General features: G+C 37.5%; 2 protein-coding genes across 4 annotated transcripts; both read right to left on the bottom strand.

The window, feature by feature from the left end:
* Nucleotides 1-2718: 2718 nt before the first annotated feature.
* On the bottom strand, nucleotides 2719-4164 carry LOC122012447 (GDSL esterase/lipase At2g04570-like). The gene is made up of 3 exons (XM_042568991.1): nucleotides 3706-4164; nucleotides 3128-3620; nucleotides 2719-3023 (listed from the first exon to the last, which is right to left on the bottom strand). The coding sequence occupies exons 1-3, from the start codon at nucleotides 4072-4074 to the stop codon at nucleotides 2830-2832; spliced, it is 1056 nt and encodes a 351-aa protein (XP_042424925.1). The 5' UTR covers nucleotides 4075-4164; the 3' UTR covers nucleotides 2719-2829.
* Nucleotides 4165-8783: 4619 nt separating this feature from the next.
* On the bottom strand, nucleotides 8784-12176 carry LOC122012446 (probable LRR receptor-like serine/threonine-protein kinase At4g37250). Of its 3 annotated transcripts, XM_042568990.1 has the most exons (4): nucleotides 11809-12115; nucleotides 11651-11727; nucleotides 9638-11585; nucleotides 8784-9550 (listed from the first exon to the last, which is right to left on the bottom strand). In XM_042568990.1, the coding sequence occupies exons 3-4, from the start codon at nucleotides 11481-11483 to the stop codon at nucleotides 8859-8861; spliced, it is 2538 nt and encodes an 845-aa protein (XP_042424924.1). In that variant the 5' UTR covers nucleotides 11484-11585; nucleotides 11651-11727; nucleotides 11809-12115; the 3' UTR covers nucleotides 8784-8858. The 3 variants fall into 3 exon arrangements, with proteins under 3 accessions (XP_042424924.1, XP_042424922.1, XP_042424923.1); XM_042568988.1 differs by having other exon boundaries at nucleotides 9638-11727; nucleotides 11809-12176; XM_042568989.1 differs by having other exon boundaries at nucleotides 9638-11718; nucleotides 11809-12100.
* Between the last annotated feature and the right edge of the window lie 15510 nt (nucleotides 12177-27686).

Below are 27686 nucleotides of genomic sequence, written 5' to 3'. Positions count from 1 at the left end.
TATTTGCTTTCTCGTTAAATTGTAATAAATTTGCCACGAAAAATATTTTGTTAATGATTTACAATAAAGCTTTTTCGTTGTGAATTGTGTTACTAAGTAGCCATAATTTTTTTTTTTTTCGTAAAACTCATAATAAATTTGGTATGAAAGTTTTTTCCTTAAAGTTTCGTCCCTGAATGATTAATTTTTTTAGTGACTAAACTATAATTTCACAGCATTGTCATTTCTTGTTTTTCTTTCGCTCGTTGTTATTTTATAAATTTAAAATTAATTTAGAGGTTGGAGTGGCCACGCCAATAGAGTCGACGACGTTTACTTTTCAGGCCTTCGGATTTTGGACTTAGACATCATCGGACGCTGTGGTGGAGAGGAGTCCGAACAAACGAAAGGTCCCACCAATATCATAAAAATAAAATATTTATATAATATTAACTGCTAGGAAAATTTTAATTTCATCACCTTTATTCTAAAAAGAAAATCCTAAAAACTCACATGATATAATAATATATATTTATTAACTACCATTCAGACGAAAGTAATTGATTGTAATATCTAACTTCCAAGTTAATTTTGACTACAAGTTATTTAAACTATGTTTTTTTTTTAAATATCCCTATATATAATAAACTAAAGAAATGAAACTCAAAATCTTAATTTCTTATTTGACAAGATTTCTATCTCTGGGATATTCCAACTAGAAACTTCAACACGTGATTTTAATAAATTGACCGCATAATTTTATAATAATTGTTATATATATATATATATATATATATATATATATATATATATATATATATATTGATATCTTAACTGTGCGCATACTGTAAGGATATCAGCACTTTTTTCTTTTTTTTTTCTTTTTTTTTTATTTTTGAATTAAAAAACATAATTAAAATATTTTTTAAAAAAATTATTTCTGGGATTCATGCTTCCTAATTGGGTTATAATTTGTAAATATTTTTTTTTAAAAAAAATTTACCTTTAGGGTTCAGATTTTCAATTGGGTTATAATATTTAGTAAAAAAAAAATTAAAAATGAAATAAATTTAAGTATATACGGAGTATTGTAATATATTTAAAGGATATATTCAATTTATATATAAGGAAATATTGATTTTTTAAAATTTAAAATTGAAATAATAGATATTGTATGTTATTATTATTATTTTTAAAAATTTTGAATTAAAAAATTAATTAAAATACTTTTTAAGATTTTATTTTAGGGTTCATGTCCAATTGGGTTATATAATTTCCAAATTATTTTTTTTTTAAGATTTTACTTCTAAGATTCAGACATTCCAATTGGGTTATAATGTTTAGTAAAAAGAAAAAATAAAAATGAATAAATTTAAATATTTATGGAATATTATAATGTGTTTAGGGGATATATTTATATATTAAGGATTTATATATAGAAATATTAATTTTTTAATTCAAATTATGAAAAAAATAATTAGAAAAGTCTATATGTTGTGAGTGCACAGTCACATACTGTGCGAGCATATCACCACTATATATATATACACAGTGACGTAGCTAGGATTTTCATTCAGAAGGGGCAAAGCGACGGAGTTGGCGAACGATGACAGTGATGCTGACAGTAAACAATGGTGTCGGCTAAGCGAAAGAAATCAATTAAGTAAATGTCACCTCAATTAAAAGGTATTTTTTTTATAGAGCATTAACGAAGCAACAACGTTATCCAAGTGAAGGCAACAACCATGCAACAAATGACAATGACGATGGTAGCAATTGGTGTCCGACGATAACGACTTGGGCTATAACGGCAGCGACATGTCGTGAAAGATTTTGTGGGTAAAATTAGAGTTAGAAAAAAGAATATGAAAGAAATTATAGGAAGAAAAAAAATGAAAAGAGAAAAATAAAAGTTCAGGACTAGAGGAGGAAGAAGAAAAACAAATAAAGGAAAATTTGACTTGGGAAAAGAGAAAAATGGGTTAGGTTGAAAGGATTTTAATTGGAATTTTTTGCTAACAAGACAAGATATGACTATATTTTTTTTTTTATTTCTTTTCCCACCGTATTAATATTTTCCTTGAATTTCAAGGTGCAACCGCACCCCCTAAGCCTTTTATATATATATATATATATATATATATATATATATATATATATATATATATATATATGAATTTTTTAATAGATGAGTATACATCCATGCATCGATCTCAGGATATATATACACTGTATAAATAAATTCTAAAATAGTTTAAAATTTTAAAATTTTAATTATTTTAATATGAATTTTAAAATCTATCAAAACTGTAAACAAACTCTTAATAACAATTTATTAAATTAAATAACATTTTTATAATACTACAAATTTAAATAATAAAAGTGTAATGCAATAATACTCTTTGAAAAGCCCCTGAATTGTGACCATGTATGTCATTTGGAATAATCTTCTGTAAGTCTGTTTGCATTATATTACTAAAGTGTTTAGATCTTCCTCAAATTTAGTCTTGTTTTGCAGGGAATTTTTCAGTTAAAACTGCACACAAACTATTAGACTTCTGGGAAAATCACTGAGCTATGAGATTTTAAAAATATAATCTTCTGAGCAAATGTTTGCGACTGACTTGGGGATATGAATTATGACTATGATAAGCCGATGACCTGGCAAGACTGACCACATTAATAAAATGTCATGTTCAGGTTAAATTCCTCTCAATTAGGTACTCATGCTGGCCCATATTTGGTGTTTAGTAGCACATCAAGAATCAATTGCAATAGTAATTACTACTTTACATGGCAACAATATTTTTTACGTACGCAAGACACATTTTTGTTCAAGGAAAAAATAAGCTACAAGAAGACGTAGAAGGTGGTGTTCATGAGACGATCGGCGATGAGGTGGTTCATCTTCTCCGTCGGATGGAAGGCATCCCAGAACACGTACTTGTTAGCGTCTTGGCAAGTGAAGGAATTGAATCCATTGCACATGTATCCCATCTCAAAATATCCAGTGGCACAGCACCCTGACTCTGCGTTCTCAAATCCTGTAATTAATAATATTAATCATGTAAATTAAAGAGGGGTAAAATTGTAGATCACGGTGAGTGTTCATGATCAAATCAATTTATATATGCTCATGATCACTCACCATACGATGATGGATCCTTGACGACGTCCATGAACAGTGTGTACAGATCGCTGTACACCAGCTTGATCTCGTGCAATTCTTTGCTAAGCGGCAGCATCATGCTCTGGAGTTTGGAGTTGAAGTCGGCGGCCACCTTGTTGTGCTCGTGGTTGCACGGCTCCGATCCCAGCAGATTCATCGCCCTCTCCAACGGCAAGCACCCCATCGGAGGAACGCCGGCGATGTTCACTTTGCGAGCCCCGAGGTTGTAGATGCTGGTGACGAAGTCGTGCGCGATGCCGACGAGGTAGTCCTCGTACTTGTCGACGGGGAACTCCGATGACCGGCTGGTGGAGGACGAGTAGTAGTTCTCCAGGAAATCGTTGGTTCCCAAGCTGATGATGTAAAGGGACTCACTTAGTGTTTCTTGTGCTTTTGCCTCACCTTGCAAGCTCTTCAGCTTGCTCTGGTACTCTTTGAAGTACTCCAATTGTTTCCATAGAGGTAGAACAGACTAGCAATCACACACACACACACACACACAAAGGATGTTAAGTGCATTCTCAAATGATTAGACTAAAGAAAAAGCAGTAACTCACCAGCACATCAGAGGTCGCATTGTCGTAACCCGTAGCCGCAGAGGCAAAGCAAACGCCGGAGGCGAAGTCTTCAATGGTCACAGTTGGATCAAGGTAGGCAGGGATGTACTGCGGGAGGCCAAAGTCTTGCGAGAGGAAGTCGGTGGCGAGGCGGCCGTTGGAGAACCGGCCGGTGGCCACTCCGTCCTTGAAGTCGCGGCCGTAGGGCTTGAAGTTGCTCTTGGCAATGGTGGACAAGTAATCGTTGTTTCCGGCATCGACTGAGGAATCGCCGAAGATGATGAGAGCTGGGATCTTGGCACCAGCTCCGGAGGAATAATGGAGCAGGATTAGTGCCGAGAGAAGACAGTGCAACCTGTTCAGAGCCATTTCTGCAGTGTGGAATATTGTCTTCTGAATATAGCGAACATATAAAGAGCTGAAAGGAGAGTAGGAGAGAATCTGCAGAGCAGTTTTTTTCTATCCTAATAGTTAGGCTAACAAACTGTAGTTGGACAACACTCACTAGTTAATTAATCTGAAAGCTTCTGAGATTTCACCAACAGAGAAAGTGGTTGATCGAAAAAGGGACTGAAATCAGAAAATGAGGCTGCGATAATCCAAAAAGGGACTGAAATCAGAAAATGAGGCTGCGAGGTCAATCAATAAATGCATTCGTCGGTGTCGTCATTAAAGACCTCACTGTCCGTCGTCGTCATCGCATTTAAAGAAACAGATAGTAGGTTGCTCTTGAACGCGGATCCTGTTACAAGTACAACCACCTAATTTTCTTCCCTTAGTGGTCGTCGCGACTGGACAGATCCTTGCGAGGAGGAATGTATCACCCAGACTAAATTTAATGGTTGGATTAATAAAAATTTATTTATGTTAATTCAATATATATATATATATATATATATATATATATATATATATAATTAAATAAAGAAGATTGAATAATTGGTTAAATTAAATAAATAATTTTGAACATATGTATTCATTTTGTTTAATGTTCATGAAGAACGCTCATGAATATTAACCATATTCATTAATAAATTTTTTTTCAATATACTAAATAAATAATAAAATAAAATAAATAAATAAGTTTAAATTATCAAGCTTAATAACCAATCAAATTGACGATAGAATTCATGCACTTTATTAATGATAATATATGATATATAAATATCATAATAAGTGAAAAATAGGAAAACATATAAAATACTAGAAAACAAATAAACAGTTAGTGGAACCGATGTCGGAGGGTCCCATGAGAGGACTGGTACGACAGAGAACTTAGAGTCGATGTCTATTACTGTGGAATCCAAGGAGGAGGTGATGGAAAATGGAAAAACATGCTCCACAAATTTAACATGACGAGATACAAACACTCTTTTGAGAGTGACATCATAGCACAAGAAGACACTTTGGGTGAGAGAATAGCCAAGGAAGACATAAGAAGTTGATTTGGAATCAAGCTTATGATGAGAGTAGGGACACAGCCACGGAAAGTATAGACACCTGAAAACTCGAAGCTTAGAAAAATCGAGAATAGTGGTGAATAATTTTTCAAAAGAGGACATATGGGGAAAATCGACCTTAGGCATGCGGTTAATCAAATAGACTGCCACAGCAAAAGCATAAGGCTCGAAATTGAGTGTAAGATATGCTCTGACAAGTTTCCATAATATGACGATGACGACTTTCAGAGTATCCATTGTGTTCAGGAATGTGTGGAGCAGTGGTAAGGTGACTGATACCATAAGTAGTAAGAAAGAAGCGAAGAGCTAAAAATTCACCTCCATTGTCAATAAAGAGTGTTTCGATAGTCATCGAGAATCAATTTTCAATAAGAGTTTTGAATGTAATAAAGGTAGAGTATACATCCGATTTTTGCGTAAGGGATAAATCCATATATACTTTGTAAAATGATCAACAAAGATAACATAATACTTGAGTCTATCAAATGATGATATAGGAGATGTCCAAACATTAGAAAAGATAATATCCAAAGGAGCACGAGACGAAATACTAGATTCATGAAAGGGAAATTTATGACTCTTGTTAATATTGCACAAAGTGTATGAAAAATTAGACAAAGTATCTGCAGAAAACAAAAGATCTAAGGATAACAAAAAACGTTGCAAAACACCTAATGACGGATGACTTAAACAACTATGTCATAAGGAAATAGATGACGAAACAGACACATAAAAGACGAAAGGGGATGATAGCGTAGACGTAAATTTTGGCCAGGAATAGACACCCTTTCTATAGACCCCACTAACCAGTGTCGCTCCCGTATGACGATCCAACAGCTGAAAATAGGAATAAAAAAAATGTAATAGGATTAGTAGCACAAAGTGCAGTGACATAAATCAAATTTTTTGACATAGATGACACAAATAAAAATTAGAGAAAACTAAAGGGAAAGATGGAGTGGAGAAAAAGAAAGAACCAGTGTGTGTAATGGGTAGTCCAGAATCATCACCAATGACGACACTATCATTCCCAAAATAAGGCTCATGCAACGAGAGAATAGTGAGATCAGTAGTGACATGATAAGAGGCGCTAGAGTCAACCACTCATTCCCGAGAATCAGACGGAGGTGTAATATCAACAGCAGTTTGTGCAAACAGTGTACTATATATCGAACGCGGAGCACGCCGAGGAGTCGGCGGAAGTAAAGCAAGCATCGAGGCAGTCATATGATCACACTAGCGCGTAAAGTGACCTTAGACACCGAGATCTGACAGCGTCCAAGATAACGATTGAGATTGGACACAGCTGATGTGCAGGACGACGCGCAGACAACCCAAGAGTATATAGGTATGATTGATGGGACATCAGTGGAACTTGTTGGCGACCACCACGATAGTTTGAATGCCGATTATGAGAATTCCTTGCTGGAGCCACAAGAGTAATCATTAGCATCAAAGATGGAGATGGTGTCAAGACTTTTACTAGGCTTCATAGCTGAGGAGCTGCTCGAATATCTCATCAAAGGTAAGAGGGGCATCACGAACTTGCAGAGCATGTGAGATATTGTAGTAATCTTGGCTAAAACCATTCAGGACACGAATGGAAAGCTCATCAATGTCAACTTTGATATTCATAAGTGCAGGAGCGTCAATATTTCTTTTGATGTCTTACATATAATCAGTGATAGATTTGTTACCCTATTGAGGGCTGACAAGATTTTGACGATGAACCATAATCATGCCCTATGAGGGAGCAGCGTAGGTTCGCTCCAGCATCTGCCATGCGTCTCTAGATGAAGTTGATGAAAAAATAAACCGCACAAGAGTAGAAGCTAAGACATCAAACCTATAATAGTGTTGAGGAGAAGTTGATCCTGACGAAGTCAGAGAATATGATCAGGATTCGCCTAAGGGAGCGTGGCGTCTGTAGGCATTATCTGCGCAGGGGGCAGGGACGTGAGCCATCAACAAAGTCCAGTAAGTCATATCCGAATAGGATAGATGTGAACTGCAAGCGCCAGGCAGAGTAATTGGAGGTGGTGAGTTTCAACCGTGCATGAGTATTAACGTTGAAAACCACAAAGACGGAAGGTGAATCAGGAGTACTTGTGAGAGATAGTCGGTAAGTCATGTCGTCGACGGCAACCATCGTAGAAAGCGGCTGGTGAATATTGTGGAGAAAAGAAAAAAAATGATTACGGTTAAGTTTAACGCTCTGATATCATAATGACGATAGAATTCATGAACTTTATTAATGATAATATTTGGTATATAAATATCATTACAAGTGAAAAATAGGAAAACATATAAAATAGAAAAATATATAAAATACTAGAAAATAAATAAGTATTTTCTGATAATACTTATTCTCTAATAATTAGAAAATAAATAAATATTTACTAATAATAATTATTCTCTAATAATTAGGAAACAAATAAATATTTACTACTAATAATTATTCTCTAATACAAACAACTAAAAGTCTCAAACAATCGAACAATTTTTAATTGAGAGTTCGATAATATCTAAACGAACCAAGCTCAAGTCAAGGTTGAATTGAGAGCTCGATAGCATCTAAATGAATCAAGCTCAAGTTATATTTCAAACAAACTCAAACTTATAAAAAAATAAATCAAATTAAACTTGAACAATTAATTTAAAAACTTAGTTTATTTTAAAATCAGTTCGATTTGATTACTTTATAAAATAAACTTAAATACTTCACCACTCAGCTCAACTCCTTTATGTTACACGATTTCCCCTTAACAATTGTGCGATCCACTCTGCAATGGCGTTGAAATAAGCACATACATTTTATTGTGTTGTTCATGCGAACTAATGTAAAGAAAGGTTTGTCGACCATGCTGGATAACTGCAGAACAATAGTTTGTGTTGAGATTGTTTAGATTTTGCAAGCATAGAATCAATCTTTCCAATGTTATATTTTAAAATAATTTCTAATTTATTGGTTTGAATGGATTAAACTCATCGAGAAATGGTCAAGAGGTGAATTTCGGCCGTTCAATGAGCTCCCTCCCTAAACAAGGAACAAAAAACCGCTGGACCGTTCGTCTTCAACAACCCTCCCTTTTAAATATCCTCCACCCCTTCCCTTCGCTCCTCGTCCCATCCCCGGCTAGCTCTTAATTAAGAATTCCAGTGAGCGAAGTCGGCGTCCGTACGTCGGCAATGGCCGCCTCCCTCAGAGCGGTGGTCGTCCTCGCTCTGCTCGTCTGCATGGCCTTCACGGAATCGAGCATCTTGCTTGCGGATGCCCGCCCGTTGCCGACGAGGACGACCCTCGAGGCCGCCGCACAGGAGAGCCAAGGGGTGGCGTCGTCAGCCGTCATCGTGACGGAGGCTGCCACTGATGAAGACGCGGACGAGAGCTTCGAGTTCAACCAAGAACTAGTCGTGTTGGGCCATTAATGATTAATTGCAACATTGGTTCTAATTAAGCCATCTGTTTCATTTGGAATGAGCTCTATCTTAATTATTGTGTCTGAAGTTTAAGCCCTATCGGTTCTTGGTTGTGGCTTCAACTCAGTGAACTTGTGAAACGCGAAACAAGCTGATCAAGCAAACCGATTGAGAATTGTAAAAAAAACAAAAGATTAATGAATCGAAAGTCGAAGGCACCTCACTGATTCCATTTGCTATCAATTCTACAGAAAACAACAGAGGTCGATGAAGTCAAGTAGTAGTAGTAGTAGAAGAAGAAGAATAAGAACAAGAGCTGGAGCTCAAATTTTCCAACGCCTGCACTACGTCCTTCATTGAAGGCCTCCTCTGCGGCGCCATCGCGCAGCAAGCGAATCCTAGCTTGAAGCAGCCTAACAATGTGTCCTCCTTGCCCTCTACCTCGCCTCGTATGGCGGCATCCGCCATCCTCACCACCCGGTTCCGTTCCTCCACCACGAAGCCTGCGTTCCAGCGGCAGAGCTCCAGGTCCGAGAACACCCGCCCGGCGATCAGCTCCAGAAACACCCTTCCGAATGCGTACACGTCCCACTTCGCGTTGGGTTTCAGGCTCTTTAGCGACTCCGGCGCCTGGTATGGCGGCGGGGCGAATCCCGGAGCCGAGGCGCAGCCGCCCGATGGGCTGGCTCCGGTAGCCGACGATAGATCCGGCAAGCTGATCGAGGAGTGCATGGAGCGTTTGCTCCCGAACTGCCGTGCTGATGGGCCGGCGCCGGCCATCACTCGGTCGAGGCCGAAATCTCCGATCTTGGCCTCCATGTCGCAATCCAGTAGAATGTTGCTTGGTTTGACATTGCCGTGCAAGGTCTTCTTTTCGTGGAGATACGCGAGGCCCCTCGCCACGCCTCTAGCAATCCGGAGGCGCATTTCCCAGCTCAGATGTAAAGGCGACGATCCGAGCTTTTCTGCAAAGAAGAGTTTGTGAAAACATTTTGAGGGCTTGATTTCGGATCTACAAATTCAAGGGGAGGAAAACAGAGAATGGCGCGTACTGCTAAATGAGATATTGGCGAGGCTGCCATTGGTTGCGTAGTCGTGGATGAGAAGCTTCTCGTCGGAGCCCCAGTAGAATCCCCGGAGGCGGAGGAGATTTGGATGCCGAATTTTGGCGATCCCGCGGACCTGGGCATCGAATTCCTTGAACTTGTTGATGACGCTGCTCTCCCCGATCCGGCGCACAGCCAAGGCGGTGCCGTTGGCGAGTACCGCCTTGTAGACGATGCTCGACGTGCTTGCGCCGAGGATGTAAGCCGAGGCCTTGAGTAGAGTTTCTATTTCAAGGTCCGTCTCGCCGTCGACGATGACAAGAGTAGCCTCTGCATGTTGTTGCTTCAGCTGCGGATGGTTGGATTTGCCGTCTTCCCCCTCCTTCGCGCCCTTGGACGATTCTTCTTCCTCTTCCGCATCCGTATCCGAAGACTCCGACGTCTCTGACGTCTCCTCAGTGTCGTCTCCGTGGTCACTTTTCTTCCTCAAACAACAAGATAGCGATCTGATCACTCTGGTCTCACTAGTGACTGCCGCTGTTGCTGCGGCCGCTGAAGCCGGAGGGGGGCGTTCTTTCTTTAACCCGTTGCTTCCAATTTCTTTCTGCTGTTGCCGTTCTTCTTGCTGATTTTGCCTCTTCGTCCTCTTCACATGGTATACGTACAAGAACACTGCGAAAAGGATCGCAATGCCGGCCAAGTCACCCACCGTGATCAGGATAACTGCCACCGGTCGAAGCGATCCTCGGCTGGCGGTGTTCTGCTCGGCCGCATCTGGAGTGCTTCCATCCGGATTCTTGGGGAATGCGGCAAATGCCGGCGGAGACTTGGGCGGCTGCAGGACCACGTTGGAGGAATTGGGAGGAGCGGTGGAGAGAGACGAAGGGATGGTGCACGGGTTCCTGAGCGGCCTCCCACAGAGGTTCGGGTTTCCAGCAAAAGCCATCGGCTTCTCGGCGCCGAAAGCACCGCCCTGTGGTATCGCTCCCGTGAGATTGTTGAACGAGAGATCCACCGTAGCATTCGCCGGAATTCTTGCCCCTAGCTCCCGCGGGATGGCGCCAGTAAGTCGGTTGTAAGACAGGTTCAAGTAACGGAGCCTTCCCCCGCCGAGTTCCGTCGGCAGGGAGCCGTAGATGAGGTTTGAGCTGAGATCCAAGTACTGCAACCGCTTGAACCCGCCGACTGGGAGCTCTCCGCAGAGGTAGTTGTTGGAGAGGGAAGCGACGGCGAGGTTCGGAAGCCGCGAGAGGTTCGACGGCAACCTTCCGGTCAGCGCGTTGTCGGAGAGGTTGAGCACCTGGAGGCTGCTGTTGGCGGTGCGCTCGTCGAAGTCCGGGAGCTCGCCGGAGATGACATTGTTGGCCAGCGAAAGCACGCGGAGCTCGGACGCGTTAAAGAGGGTGGACGGGAGGGTACCGTTGAGCATGTTGCCGGAGAGGTCGAGATGGCGGAGGTGCTCGACAAGGCCGAGCTCGGTGGGGACGGGGCCCAAGAGCTGGGAGTTTGGCAGGACCAAGGCGATGACTCTAGAAGCCATGGAAACCTCCACATTGCTGCTGCCGCCGCCACTATTCGCAGGAGGACTCCAATTGAAAGCAGCTGCCTCCAGGAATCCCATGCAGACGACTCCATTCCAGGAGCACGGCGTGTGGTCGTAGAAGTTCCAGTCGTTGAGCACGGCCATAGGGTCGCTGAGAACGGAGTACTTGAACTTGAGCAACAGCTCTCCATCTCCGTTGAGGCCCAGCGTGGTGCCGATCTGGAGAAGAAAAGTTAGCAGCAGCAAAGTAACAGATCTACCACTGGAAGCCTCCCATTTGTTCTCGAGCTTCCAACTTTTCGAGATCATGTTGGTGCTTCTCTGGAGCAAATCATGTCCAGCTGACGGAGCGATCAAGAGGCCAAGCCGCCGACATTTGTGTGCAATTTGTGGCCCCCTTACGAGCTTGAGCTAGAAGCCAAGAAGAGATGAAGAGGCAAAATGGAAAGGAAATATGGAGAAAAAATTGCTACTGCCTGTGTGAGCAACGCCTGCAACACTTGTTTGGAGGGGGGAAGGCGCTCTCTTCTTCAATTTGTAGCTCCTTAGAGATCTCGAGGTAGAAGATAGAGAAGTTAAGAAGAAACCAGGAAGGGAATTGGAGGGGAGGGGGTAAGGAGAAGCAGCAATAAACCTGTGGTGCCACGCCACTGGTAGCCATGCATGTGAAGGAAAGCGAGATTGATCCTGGGGAAGAGAGCAAAGCAAATGAAGCTAAAAAATAGCATCACAGCTCATCGAGAGGACCTCCACTATCTACCGCATCCTCGATAATTAACCTGGAACAACGTAAACAGACAAACAAGGAATCAAGGATGGATTAATTACTTCCCAGAGACAAAGATGCTGGAAAGGCACGAGGGAAAGAAATGGAGCTGGCTTTGCTTATCTTTGCTTTGTCTTCCTATTCGTTGATCAAACGGTTTAAGGCTTATCTAAAGAAAAAAGATGGTCTAAAATGCATGATAAAGGGACACGAGGAGAATCTTGGCAACCGAAAGAGGGCATGGAGGAAAGGATTCACCTATGAACCAGTGAAGATGGAGACAAGAACAGAGAAAAGCAGAGGGAGGGAGGGAGTTAAGAAATTTTTGTTAGTTTCTTCCTCCTCATCACATGGTGTTTACTATGGTGATGTCAATCTTACGGGAGCCTCCTTATTTCCCGTGGTTGTTTTGTAGGGCGCCCACAGGGGCCGCAGAGGATAATGACAATGGTATGTCTCGATATACAGAGGGTAATTTCTCTGGGAAGGGTAGAAAAATTCTGGAATCACATATTTGGAGTTTGATGGTGGAGTTTTCTGATAATTAACCTTCCTTCGGAGGGTGCGTAAAGAAGACAGCAGTGCATGCGAGGTGCCTGCCTGCATGGGGTCTCTGTTCATATCAATATACTGATGGATCCAGACCTACACACATCTCCTAGAACACTGCTCTGTATATGTATGTGTCTTGAAGAGTTATGAATGGCGATCTCCCACCAGTCGCTTCCTCTAGGCTTCAGCATATCCGACTTCTTCTCGGTATTTTTTACTTTTGAAGTTTCGGTCAGCACCTGCTATGAAATAATTCACATTTAATTGCTTCAAATAGCAGGGTACAGCTTCATTGTGGACGACGGATGGCATTTTCTGTCTGGGGAATTCACCCAAACACATTAACTGCGATGGATCATAAGTAAAAGGCGCAATTTCTTTGGAATACAGTGAACATTAATAATAGAATATTTAAATTTTACGATGAACAAACTTGACCTATATTTAAAACTAGGTGCAAGATTTATCTAAAGACAGCTGGATGCAAGTTAATTTTTTGTTATAAAAAAAATATTAACATTATGTATAAACTAATTTACTGATTAAATAAATTGATTTTTTAAACCATTTTTTTTTTTTTTTTGGAATCTACGAGATAAAAGATTGTGACTATTATTAATTTTACGATAATTTATTAAAAGACGTATATAAATTTTTTAATTTATTAAAAGACGTATATTATTTTATTATTTACTAAAAGATGTATCTTTTTAGGGTGTTTTTCTTAATCTTCCCTCTTGATTACTTTTCTTTTTATTTTCTCTGTCATTTCTCTCTCTTTTATTCCCCCCTATGCATGCAATGTTTCTTATCTTTCCTCTCCTCTTTTTTCCTCTCTTTTGCACATTGATTCTTCTAAAAACATTTTAACATCTATGAGAAGTCGAAATAAAAATGAATAACATATTTGAACTCTTTGCGACTCCAGAAATTCACAGGAACTGAAATGAGTACAATCGGAGCTCTCTAGATTCATCAGTAGGTTTTGACCAAAACCTACTAATGGACCTAGAGAGCTCTAATTGCATCAATTTCAGTTCCTGTGGATTTCTGGAGTTACAAGGAGTTCAAATATACTATCTATTATTTATTTCGACTTCTTAGAGGTGTTAAAATGTAATAAAAAGAATCGTCAAAATTCTCCACGTTGTGCCTGATATGGAATTATATCAGGACCATATGGACTTGATATAGAATGATATCAGGCGCAACGTGGAGATTTTGATGATTCTTCCTTAATACATTTTAACACCTCTGGGAAGCCGAAATAAATAATGAATAGCATATTTGAACTCCTTATAACCTTAGAAATCTATAAAAATTGAAATGGGTGCAATCGGAGCTCTCTGAGTCCATTAGTGAGTTTTGGTCGAAATTCACTTATGGACCTCGAGAGCTACGATTGCACCCATTTCAATTCCTGTGAATTTTTTAGATTGTAAGAAGTTCAAATATGTTATTCATTGTTTATTTCAACTTCTTAGAGGTGTTAAAATGTAATAAGGAAGAATCATCAAAATTCTCCACGTTGGGCCTTATAGGAATCATATCAGGCCCAACGTGGGCCTGATATCATTCCATATCAAGCCCAGCATGGAGAATTTTGATGATTCTTCCTTATTACATTTTGATACCTCTGAGAAGTCGAAATAAACAATGGATGACATATTTAAACTCCTTACAACCCCAAAAATCCACAGAAACTGAAATGGGTGCAATCGGAGCTCTCTAGGTCTATCAGTGGGTTTTGACTGAAACCTACTAATGGACTTAGAGCTCTGATTGCACACATTTCAATTCATGTGGATTTCTGGGATTGTAAGAAGTTCAAATATGTTATCCATTATTTATTTCGGCTTCTCGGATGTGTCAAAATGTAATAAGGAAGAATCACTAAAATTCTCCACGTTGAGCCTGATATGGAATTATATCAGGCCTAATGTAGGCCTGATATAGAATGATAGAATGTCGAAACTCACTGATGGACCTAGAAAGTTTCGATTGCACTCATTTCAGTTCCTCTGGATTTCTGACGTTGCAAGGAGTTTAAATATGTTATCCATTATTTGTTTCGACTTCTCAGAGATGTTAAAATATTTTTAGAAGAATCAACATGCAAAAGAGAGGAAAAAAGCTGAGAGAAAAGAGAAAAATATTGCATGCATAGGAGGAAAGAGAAGAGAGAAAAAATGACAGAAAAAATAAAAAGAAAAGTAATCAGGAGGGTAGAATGGGAAAAACATGTAAAAATGTGCATCCTTTAGTAAATAACAAAGTAACATACGTCTTTTGGTAAATTCGAAAATCTGGATACGCTTTTTGGTAAATTGTCGTTAGCTTTAAAATACTCGATAGGTGTAATATTAATTTTTTTTTTACATGTGATGTGACGGAATCTTGCATCCTAGGAAAATAAAAAGAAATCAGGAGGGTCGAATGGGAAAAATATGTAAAAAGGTGTATCCTTTGGTAAATAATAAAGTAGCATGCGCCTTTTGGTAAATCCAAAAATTTGGATACCCCTTTTGGTAAATTGTCGTTAGCTTTAAGATACTCGCTAGGTGTAATATTAATCTTTTTTTTTTACATGTGATCTGACGGAATCTTGCATCCTAGGAAAAATGACATCTTCACCTGGTCACCCCACGAAGACACTGGCGTGGCAACCACGGTGATGGAGCATCACCTCAGGTCTATTCGGCAAAAGAAGTGGCACTTTACACCTCAACAAGATATGGTAATTCACGGTGAAGTCACCAAGCTCCTAGAGGTGAGACATATCTGTTGGTCCCGGTAGAATGACTAGAGAGAGTGAATAGCCTGTAAATTAAATTTACAACTTCTCTTGCAACTTATTTAGCAAGGGCATGCTAATTAATTAAAAACAATAATAATATAAAAGAAAAGAGACAAAAGTTTACTTAGTTACAACCTGAGTAGTTGTTAATCTAAGACTTTGGAACGCACTATTAAACTCCTCCTTCAACAAAGTCGAAGGCGGAGTAGCCCTTAATAGCAGTTGAAAGATCAAAATGAAATGCAAAATTGAATACAGAGTGTGTTACTTTATAACTAGCTCTAAGACATTATTTATAGTCCACTGGTCAAAATGACCATTTTGCTGACGTGACAATTCGGAACGCCTCCAATGATTCAAGGTGCCTCCAATGAGCTGAACTTTATTTTCATGCAACAGCTTCAAGCTGATTTGGCGGCAATGGAGGTGCCTCGGTTCATCGAGGATGCCTTGGTTCAACTGACATGGATTCACACTTCTTATCTGCGTCGCAATGTCTCTTCACTTCAGAGGTGCCTCAAGTGAATGGAGGCGCCTCAAGTCTCGTTGTTGTCATCCGCAGCAATAACTCTAACTCTGGTCATTTGAGGCACCTCAAGTCATTTGAAGCGCCTCGAATAGTCAACATCAAAAGTTGATCATTCTTTGATCTGCTCGCTTGGGTGATGTTCCAATCAGCAGAAGTTGAGCTCGCCCAAATCCAACTCCAACATTCTCCTCGAGTAGTCTTCTTTCCGGCTTCTCGCCCCTCGGATGCACATTGCATATCCTTCTTACTCTACCGGTGTATTCTTCCACGGCTCCTCGTCTCTCGCACTACAAAAGAAAGCAGGATTACCGACGGGGTTACCGATGGAATTTTAATTCCGTCGGTAACCTATAATGTTTCCGACGAAATAATTCATTCCGTCGATAAACCCTATTGGTACCGACGGAAGGAAAAATTCCATCGGAAAATCAAGGATTTTACCGACGGAATAATTCATTCCGTCGGTAAAATTATAAGTTACCGATGGAATTAAAATTCTGTCGGTAATGCTACCTAAAAAAATCCCTAACCCCTCCCTCGTTCCCTCACGCGCGCGGCCGACTCCTTCGTTCTCCCCGATTTTGATCGCAGGTTAGGTTTTTTTTTTGTTTCTTTTCTTACGATCGGTAGTTGCCGCCGGCCTGCGCCCACAAGCGGCGGCCGACGGCGTCCGGCTGCGCCCACCAGTGCGCCTGCCGGCGGCCGACGATAGCGGCTGCGCCGGCCATCGCCGACCGCCAACTGGCTGCTGGCGGCTGTGCTGGCCGGCAGCTGGCTGCTAGCGGCTATGCTAGCCTGCAGTTGACTGTTGGTTGTTGTGTCGGCCGCCAGCTGGCCGGCAGGTTGTGCTTGTTGCCGCGAGCAACTTGTCATTTATTTTTGTCATAATTTTTAGGCTAAATTATTTTTATTTTGTAAACATGTAACATTTGCTGCTCTTCTCCGGTTAACCTACACATCTTCAAGTAAAATTTACTAAATTATACTGCATGTCATTTAACATGGTTAAATTTAGAAATATGTTATGTTAGTATGTTAATTTATAACATAATATAGTCTGTTTGTTTGTTTTGTGTTAGTATGTTAATGTATGTTAATTTCTAGTTCTCAATATATTAGTTTTAGGTGAAAATGTCTATGAACAAAATTTAGATGTACAATCGATTAGAAAAAGGATTTATCAGAAATGATTTTATTACTGAAGTTGAATAGTTTGTGAACTTTGCTAAAAGTCACCCTGAATGTATGAATGGTGCTGAGTTACGGTGTCCATGGAATCATAAAAAATGTCAAAATAAAACTTTCCGTGATGAGGATACTGTAAAAATGCATATATGTAGAAATTATTTTGTGTCAAATTATTACAATTGGTACTGTCATGGAGAGCCTTATTTATATGAACCAATTGGATCTTCTAGTGGTTTGTCATCTAGGACAACTGTTACTGCTCCTGAAGCATCAACTAATATTGATATTGCAATGCAATTAATGGTTCATGATGCGATGAATGCTGCAGTTAATTATTCCAATATAGATGAAACACCAACACCTGAATATCAGCAACTATATGAAATGTTAAAAGGCTAGTGAAAGAGAAGTGTGGAAAGACATTCCCTCTAGTCATTCTCAATTATCGGCTACTGCAAGGTTATTAAATATGAAAGCAGAACATCATTTTTCAGAAAGATGTTACGATGACATTTGTCAGTTGATGTCAGAATTACTTCCTGCTGATAACATAATGACGGATAATTTTTACAGTACAAAAAAATTGATCAGAGGTTTAGGTTTGCCTGTGGAGAAGATTAATTATTGTATAAATAACTGCATAATATTTTGGAATGAAGACAATGATCTGCGTGAATGCAAAATCTGTACATACCCTCATTATAAGCATGATACTCGCATACCAGAGTAGAAGAAGAAAAAAATTGCTTGGAAAGTGATGTATTATTTTTCATTAACTGCTAGACTTCAACGTTTGTATGCATCTGTTGCTACAGCTTGCCATATGAAGTGACATCATGAGCATGAGCACGATGGAGGTATAATGTGTCATCCTTCTGATTCACCTGCATGGAAACATCTAGATGCTGTATTTCCTACTTTTGCAATGGAACCACATAATGTGAGATTGGAACTTTCTGCAGATGGATTTGAGCCATTTAGACAATCAGGGCAACAATATTCATCTTGGCCGGTTATATTGACACCGTACAATTTACCGCCATGCATGGATGTGTATGAAAGATGAATTTATGTTCCTTACAGTACTTATTCCTGATCCAACCAATCCCAAATAGAAGATAGATGTTTCCTTACAACCTCTGATTGTCGAATTAAATGAATTATGGAATGTAGGATCGGTGATTTATGATATTGCAAGTAAAACTAATTTTAGATTGCATGTTGCATTATTATGGACGATCAGTGATTTTCCAACATACTCAATGTTGTCGGGTTGGATCACGGCTGATAAATTAGCATGCTCACACTGCATGACTGATTTTGATGCATTTTCATTACCTTACAGTGGGAAGGTGTCTTGGTTTGATAATCACCGTAAATTTTTACCACTTGATCACTCTCTTAGGCGAAATAAGAAAAATTTCCTAAAAAATGTTGTAGTCAGAAAGCCCCCTCCACTCCATGCTTCAGGTGAACAAATCATTGAGCAAATTGATAGTTATGGATTTCTACCAGTATCTCAATCTGGTTCTGATGAGATAAATAAATATATTGTTAGGATGTGCAAGTGTGGTTGGAAGAAAAAGAATATTTTTTTGGAGTTATCGTATTGGAAATATCTGCTTATTCGACATAATTTAGTTGTTATGCATATTGAGAAAAATTTCTTCGATAATATCTTTAACACTGTGATGAATGTGCTTGGAAGAACAAAAGACACTGCAAAATCATGCGAGGAATTAAAAGAACTAGTCAATAGACCAGAGTTGCATCAAGATGAAATAACTAATATATTTCCAAAGGCTTGTTATACATTATTGGACAAAGATGGCAAGCAAGCTTTATGTAATTGATTGAAAGAAATCAAATTTCCAGATGGTTATGCCTCAAATATGGCTTGATGCGTGGATATGAATAGATTAAAGATGTTTGGAATGAAAAGTCATGACTGCATTGAGCCCGTAGGCTCCCTTCCCGTGTCATCCTTCTCACTCGCTGCGTCTTCGGCTAAATTTTTTTTGTTCATAAGTTCATGTACACTTAGACATAATTAAGATATCAAACATTCAGGACCTAACTTAACTCCGTTGATCAACATCAAAACTAATATAGTGTACTTACAATCCCCTATTTTTTATGTGCATAAACTCGAGTTAAATTTAGAGTAAACAAACAAAAAATTGTTTATGATAAAAAATAATAATTTATATAGTCATAACAATTATTGTAATTAAGTACAATAGAATAAAAATATTTTTGCAATTAAGTCCTCCCCTTAATTTAACACTACTCTCTTTTTTGTCACATCAAAAATCAAAAATATATGAACAAAAAATAAAAGTAATAGAAATTTTTTTTGAAAGAATTTATGGAGGATGTACACAAATGATCCAAGTTTGCATATTCTTACTGTAATTATTTTACAAATAAAATAAAATTTAATTTAAGCATTAAATCTCAGATTTTCTAGAAAAATTAAAATTTATTTTTAATTGTTAAAAAATACTGGAAATTTTTAGTAATTTTAAATAAAATCAAACTAATTATTTAAAAATCATGTCGAATAACCTCAACTGTTGACATCCTCCATGATTTAGTCTTAGTTTCATAATTAGTATCCTATCTCAGTCTCAATTGTCGACATTTTCCATGACTCGATCTCAGTCTCAGATGTCAACATTCTATCTCGACCTCAGCTACCGACATCCTCCATGACTCAGCTGTGTCAGCTTTGGATCCCAGCATTTTATCTCGACCTCAACTGTTGACATCCTACATAACTCAGTCTCAGCTTTGAATTCTAACATTTTGTCTCGGCCTCAATTGTCGACACCTTACATGACTCAGTCTCACCCTCGGATCCCAGCATCATGTCTCGGATCCCAGCATCATGTCTGGGGCTCAATTGTCGACATCCTTAATCACTCAGTCTTAATCTCAATCTCGGATCTCATCATCCTATCTCGACCTCAGCTGTTGACATTCTTCATGACTCAGTGTTAGTCTTAGATCCCAACATCTTGTCTCGACCTCAACTGCCAACATCTTCCATGACTCAATCTTAATCTCGGATCCCGACATTTTGTCTCGGCTTCATTCTCCAACTTCATCTATACATGAGGCCACCCAACATAGATCTCTTTTCCTTATCCTCATATCAGACTCACGCCTTACCTTGGCTTGTAATCGCCTTATCAAAGACTTTCTCCCTACAAATATCCTAGAACATATGGTACCGGATGAATGAAAAGGCGATTATGATGTTGTCAGATCTAGTCCCTAGATGCTCTTCTACAAACACTTGGTACTTGGTTGATGGTGGGACAATTAACAGCTGTCGGATCTGGTCCGCTCATTAGCACCTATGAGGATGATGAAGGAGCATGCAGCCGCTGCAACATCTGACGTGGAAATGTTCTTTTGACCGTATATATACTCTAATAAAGATAAAGATATATAAAGGAATTACTTCTTTCTCATTCTTTGACTCCACTCGATTTTATTCTTTTCTACTCCTCCATTTTATATACTATCTTAAAAAAATTTTAACTTGAGAGTCGAAATGATTTGTCAGGACTCCCCGATGTTAATTTAATCCTCTATTGAAGTTCATGTCTGATTCATCTTACCTTCCTCATTGGTAACCTATGGAGAACATGAGTATCGGATTATTCGTTGATTGATGGTTAACCATCCAGAGTATTTCACTAGAACAATATTCAAATGCATTTATTTTAATAAAAACAAATAATCTCTAACTATTTTACAAAATATTTTATTAGCTCGTTTGTTTCTTGGGAAAATTTGCATGCAGTCTCCATTAGTAAACACAGCTTTGTATGCATTTTCCATTGGTAAAATTCTTTGTTTTCACTCCCTAGTCTAATTTACTTACCTAATTGCCCCTGATATTTTAAGTATAAAAAGTCTAAAAATGAGTATAAATCCTCTTAAATTCAATACATTAAACTAGAATTTAGTATATTTTCTATCAAATTGAGTACGATTCTTTTTCCACCTCAATTGGATGAAAAATATACTAGATTTTTTAAAAATGATACTCAATTGGATGAAAAATATATTAATTTTTTTTCAAATGGTACTGAATTTAGGAGGAATTATATTAAATAAGAAAAAAGTCCTATTAAATTTAATAGAAAATATACTCGATTCTAGTTTAAAATGTTCAATTTAATAGAAATTATATTCATTTTTAGACTATTTATATCTAAAAAATATGAAGGACCATTTTAATAGAAAATATACTCGAATATACTAAATTTTCTTTAAATGATACTCAATTGGATAGAAAATATACTAGATTTTCTTTAAATGATACTTAATTGGATAAAAAAATACTAGATTTTCTTTTTACGTGGTGCTGAATTTAGGAGAAATTATATTAAAACAGGAAAAAAAATATGCTCAATTTAATAGAAAATATACTCGATTCTAATGTAAAGTGTTGAATTTAAGAGGAATTATATTCATTTTTGACCTTTTGTACCTAAAAAATCTTAGGGGTAATTAGGTCATAATATTTGCATGAGGGAGTTGAAGCAAATAAAACTTTACATGCAAGGAGTAGAAATAAAAAATTTTATGAATGAGTATTGCACATAAAATTCAAATTGTGATAAAAATTTTTTCTCTATTTTATCATTATTTCTTTGTTATTTTACCCGAATTTACCGTGAAATAGAGGTACTGCTGTACGAGCTACTCATGATGTGCCCTGGCGTACAGTGCACAAGACTGTGTCCTCTCGTGGCATGTGCATCGACAATACATTCAATGGCGGGAATGGTAAATATTAAATTCTTGCACCTCTTTATTCATACATGTTGATGGATGTTGGTGTCGTGTAGTTGCAGTGAACTTGATGCTGCCATATCTCTGCCACCAATTCAATTTGTTCAGGGCCAAGAAATTGTATGCCCTCTCAGAAGTTTTATCTGTTTTTTTTAATGGTCTAAGATCATCAAAATCTCTATTAAATTTTAAACCGTAAGTAAGTCGTGTTTTCTCTGATTATAATAGATCAAAATGTGACCTGAGAATTATCACATTATTATTTTTTAAGTCAGTTAACTTAACGGTATCAGTGGTAAAGTAAAAATGACAACAAGTTATATTGTAGTAAAAAATAATTATATTTATATTTTTATAGTTCATTCTCAAATTATACTAAATTATAAAATTAATTTATAATTAAGCGCCAAATAATTAAATAGTGACAGAATTTTTTTTTCCTAAAAATACAGGTTCGTTAAAAATTAATCCAACTCCATTATAATAAATCTGTATATCAATCTCCATTCTAGGGCGATCAAAACAGTTGAATTGACCTGTTTTGTCTTGTCGTATTTATTAAAGTCAATATGGTAAAGTAAAAGGGAGCCAAAACTACTTATTTTTTACATCTCATTAAAAAAAATATATCAAAAGGATGAGCATCAAGATCTAATTTAAAATAATAATAATAAAGGTACGCAGGTGTTGAAATTTCTATCAATGAGAGTTTCATTCTACACAATTTTACAATAAGACTACTTTCGATATGTGAACTGACACGGTAATAACTTTATCATTGTGCCCAGACTATTCCCTAAAAAAACAGAATATTTTAGATCTCTCCTTCATTTGTAATCATTTGGTAGGAGATGAACAATCACATGTTTAACAATCCAACCCAACCCCTCCTTTTAATGCATTGATAGGTTGATGCTAATGAGTGGAGACCAAGCATGCTCTAGTTAGTATCTTCCAAAGTAAATTGCGAAATAAAAATTTGCCACCGGCTAATCAATATATTCTGTTAGTGGGCATAGAAAATATATATTTAGAGAGATTTATGCTAGAAAAAAGATATATCTATCATTTTTATTTTTATTTATTTATTCTCACTTCACCTTTTTATTTGTAGGATCCATTCACCCATAGAATAGGCATATGCTATGATGAATTCAATCATCATCATTGTTTAAATTGCTGTGCCAAACCCTAACAAATTCGGCTATAAATAGAAAATAATACTAGAGATTTGGAGGGCTGTCTCCTTCATTCACTCATGTCCTTTTGCTACCTAGATATGAATAGTTTTGTTGATAATAATGATTAAGCAAATTCCATAAGCGGACTTTAATGGCAATGATTGGTAGTTGAAGAAATTCCGTAACTGTCTGGCGGTATGAGGCCATACTTCCAACAATACTATCCTTCGATGGAACATGATTTTCTTGGTGCCTCAAGCAGCTGCAAGACCTTGAAGCCCAACTTTGAAGCTCAATTTTAAGTTATTTAACTGTCCTATTAGTTTAATCCAATATGTAAAGCTTCCCCCTAATGCATTTAACTTCGGGAGAAGTATTGTTGGCCTTATTGTTCTTTTTTAAAACAAAAAAGCAACATAAATATAAAAATAATTAGTACTACAATCATGTGACTACTGATCTAAAAGTTAGTCGATGTAAAGTGCTGGTTGTGTATATTCTTTCATTAGTTCAATCTAGTTAAAAACAAGGATCTTTCCAAGAGAATACGACAGCTACCCTTTACACCTTGCTTCCCGCCTTTTTTATTATTATTATTTTTTTTTGTTTTCCTGTTTATCTCATAATCCGTAATCCAATTATATTGTTCTTACGAAGGGAAAAGAAGCCTCGCCTGTAGCCCGTGAAAATAGATCGATTTGGGCAATTTCATAAATTAATACGACAAAAAAACAACAAAAAAGGTTGCTATGCCTGCAAATCTACACTCACAATTTACAAAACAATAATCCACAAAAGAAATTATAAAAAACTGCAATTGAGAAATTCCACCCGTTTCTCAAGGTGATGACGATGAGTTTACAAACTACGATACTTTTAAGAAACAAGGAAATTCCACACGTTTTCTCAACCCTGAGTTGGACTTGATTTTTACAGATCTGACAAACAAAAAATAATTAATTTTAAACATTGATTAATCAACCATGAAGTTAAATCTTCTCCAATTCAACGGCTGGGCCTTCACGGGAATATAATCAACACTGTGAAGATCACCCTGAGTCTTAGTTTTTGAATTACAACAGCTAAACATGTAGTTCATTTTGAATACCCTTAACTGAATGGATTTACTGACCTCCTATCTCTCATCCAATAGGTCGATCTAGATTGCTAGTTTGGTTTTGCAGCTTTCAGATGGTGAAGATACCACCCATGGCATCAAGTGCCTAGATGTGATGCTCCGATAGATGTGATTATCACAATAAGGTTAGTAACTTGATCATTGATACACATCTACACTATTATTCTCTCTTTTGGAACAAAAAAAGTAAAATCGTCATCCGAGCAACCTCTCCAAGATGGCCGCACACTTTTTGGAATTATCGCACACTTTTTGGAATGGATAAATCACAATGGACATTTACTGTAGTCCAGTGGTCATTTATATGAGAAAGATCAAACATCCAGCGAGACATTTTGTATATATTGATTTTGTATATATTGAAAATTAACCCCAAAACCTATTAAAGTAATTACTATACCAACTGCATCAACTCACGAAGGCACGATATTATTCTCCCTGCTATGATTAATGGCCGATGGCTAATTTCCAAACCATGCGACAGGGAAAAATAAAAGCATGTCACAAGGCACAAGTTTCAACCAATAAAGAAACAAACATACAATCATTTCATGCTTTAAACAGTCTGGTAGACCATTTCATATTTGTCTGGAACTGGAAATCCTAATCTTTCTCACCTTATTTAATCTCCATTCGATTGACTTGCCAGCCTACCATTGGAACTGATGTGATCCTCGTATTAGTTTTTTTAGCTAAAGGAACATGGCAGGAAAAATAGGTATCTCAAACAGCAGTGGACCTGATAAACAACTAGAGCATTACCTACAGATGGGGCTTTCTGCTTGCAATCTCAATGAGTTGCCTGCTATAAAATTCCATGCTTAGTCCCCGACAGACTAAGGGCTTTTTCAGTGTACCTGTTCTTTGGGAATGCTTCCACAGCCCGTGACCAAGTCTCAAGTTTTAGAGTCTAATTATGTATTGATTTGGCATTAAGCAGGTGGATCAAAAAAGGTTTTATCTTTTAGTGACTTTTTCATAGACACCTACGTTAGTGTTTTTAGGACACTCAGATCCAACCAGACGCTTATTTACAAAAAGTAATCCAAGCTGATCTATGCTGAAAACAATGAGAATAGAATGAACTGGAAGAAGTTACTGAAGGCCTGGAACGCATTCCTCCTAACTTCAACCTAGTTTGGTTCAAGTAACATCTTCCAATACAAAATAGTACAGAGAAGATTCCTACTTTCCTAGATAATCCTAGAAAATCTAAGATATATAAATATATATAGACACAAATGATTTGGTGTTAAGCATCTGTTGCAATTTTGATATAGTTGATAACAAAAATGTGTGATACACTGGAGTTTCTTTTGTCTAATCATACAAAGAGTTTAGTTGCCAACAAAAACATTGAGAATGCTTGAGAAATTGCATCACCAAATCTGGAAAAGTTGAACAAAGTGCATAACTTTCTATACTTTGTGCGCTAAATGTTTATGAAATTGATTTGGCATGACCAAACAGCATAAAAACCTTGAGTGCCTTAAGAACATTTCGCTATCATGCAAATAAAGGTTCAAGCTAGCCACCAGGCAGCAAAAGAACAACGTGGTCTTGACTAGGAGGACTAATGGGAGTCAATAGTCAAGTACATTCGTGAAGATAATACAAAGCAACAACCAAGTCTTATCCCATTATATGGGGTTGACTATATGAATCCTTCTACGTCATTGTGTTCTATCCCCTGTTATATTATCATCTATATTTAAATATATTTTATCATATTCTATTAGTACTAATCAAGTTTTTTTGGCCTTCCTCTCCCTCATTTGATTTACGTATTTGTTATAGTTTCACATCGCCTAATTAGGACATTTATTGGTCGTTTAAGTATATGTACGTATCATCTTAAATGTGTCTCTTAAAGTTATTTCTCAATAGATGCAACTCTGACTTTCTCTCTAATGCTTTCATTCCTTATTCTATCCATTCTCGTATGTCTACACATCTACTTTAACATCCTCATCTCTGCAACTTTTATCTTCTGCTCATGTACCCAAGTCATGATCCAACATTCAACGTTATATAACATTACTATTTTATAGAACTTCCCTTTAAGTTTTAGAGGTACTTTACGATCACAAAAAACACCCGACGCTAACCTTCATTTCAACCATCCTGCTTGTATTTTATATAAGACATCTCTTTTAATTCCTCCATCGTTTTACAAAAATAATCCTAAATACTTAAAACTCTCACTATCATATAACTCATCATCTCTTATCTTAACAATTGTCTCATTACGTCTAATATTGTTAAACTTAAATTTCATATACTATAACTTTACTAAATCTAAAATCTTTCACTTTTAGCATTTTCAGTCAAGATTCTAATTTAGCATTTACTCCTTCACGTGTCTTATCTATCAAAACAATATCATTTGCAAACAATAATACAAAATATACCAATATACCATAACAAAAATTAAACAAGGGTCACAGTTTTGCTATTCTAAGAGCTTGGGATAAACTGTATCATCAGAGTAGATAATGGAACTTTATTGATACTGCAATCCAGAGACCTCTCTTGACTGAAGAAACAACAAAGACAGGGCTTGGGCCTAACATGTGCTAATTCATGGAACCTTCTAGTATTTTCTATCTGTTCTAAGCTCAGTCCTCGCTACGCTGTATTCACTCTAGGGCCACCATTTTATTACACCTGTTAACTAGAATTTTATCCAGACATTAATTCCAACAGCGTGTTTGATTTTTCAGCTGGTAGGGGCTCATCAAGATGTGTTTGTTACCGCCTATCGAAAGCAGAGAATTGCATCCATAAAATGCAGCTAGTATAAACTAGCTAGGAAGGAGCGTAATATCCTCATCTCTAGAACTATTGTTGGATGCCGGCAGTTTATAACTTCGTAAACAATTTAATGAACAAGGAAAAAGATAGCAGTAAAGGAAGGAGGAAGAAAAGAAGATATGGCATTGCTCTTTTCATATTTGAACCTTAGATCCAGGGAGTGATCTTATGAATTTAAGCAAATGAGATTTGTCTAATTTGCCAAACAATACAACTTCATTTATAGCTTATTGAAAAGACCAAGCAGAGTGGTTAATGACAATGGCCACTCTTTTGACGTTCTGTATTTTCTAAAGTTCAACACAATTTAGGATCCACTATCCTTTGCAATAGGCAAAATGCAAGTGAACATAAGAGCAACGAGTGTGATACATTCCCTACTTATTTTGAGAGTACATTATTTTGACATAAGTAGAGTTCATGAAGATACCCACATAAGCAAAAGCATGCATGCTTCCACTACAATTTTCAAGCTTCACCATTAGATTCAACTCACAAATAATGTGCATCCCCCAGTCTCATTGTGCACAGCCCACAAATCACTTGATCACAATTATTGGTGCGCATCCACAACAAAGTATATCTAAGTTCATCTAATAACCAAATTATAAAAGAAATATTGAGTTTATTAGCTTTAGTAATAGACACTCAGGAAGCATCTCTTTCTACTACATCTCAGGTCTTAAATTGCCTGACAGGTTTTCAAATGGTAGATAATTGCATGCAACTATGCAT

This window comes from Zingiber officinale, chromosome 8A, assembly GCF_018446385.1.
Source record: "Zingiber officinale cultivar Zhangliang chromosome 8A, Zo_v1.1, whole genome shotgun sequence".
Lineage (NCBI taxonomy): Eukaryota > Viridiplantae > Streptophyta > Magnoliopsida > Zingiberales > Zingiberaceae > Zingiber > Zingiber officinale.
This window is presented reverse-complemented; position numbering and strand designations above follow the sequence as displayed.

Excerpts from the sequence above, each read along its gene's own strand:
- LOC122012447 (XM_042568991.1), bottom strand. The coding sequence starts at position 4,074 with ATGGCTCTGAACAGGTTGCACTGTCTTCTCTCGGCACTAATCCTGCTC. Across the intron at positions 3,621-3,705 it reads ATGCGACCTCTGATGTGCTG|TCTGTTCTACCTCTATGGAA; the intron begins GTGAGTTACTGC and ends TGTGATTGCTAG. Across the intron at positions 3,024-3,127 it reads CAAGGATCCATCATCGTATG|GATTTGAGAACGCAGAGTCA; the intron begins GTGAGTGATCAT and ends TATTAATTACAG.
- LOC122012446 (XM_042568988.1), bottom strand. The coding sequence starts at position 11,483 with ATGATCTCGAAAAGTTGGAAGCTCGAGAACAAATGGGAGGCTTCCAGT. Across the intron at positions 9,551-9,637 it reads CGCCAATATCTCATTTAGCA|AAAAGCTCGGATCGTCGCCT; the intron begins GTACGCGCCATT and ends TCTTCTTTGCAG.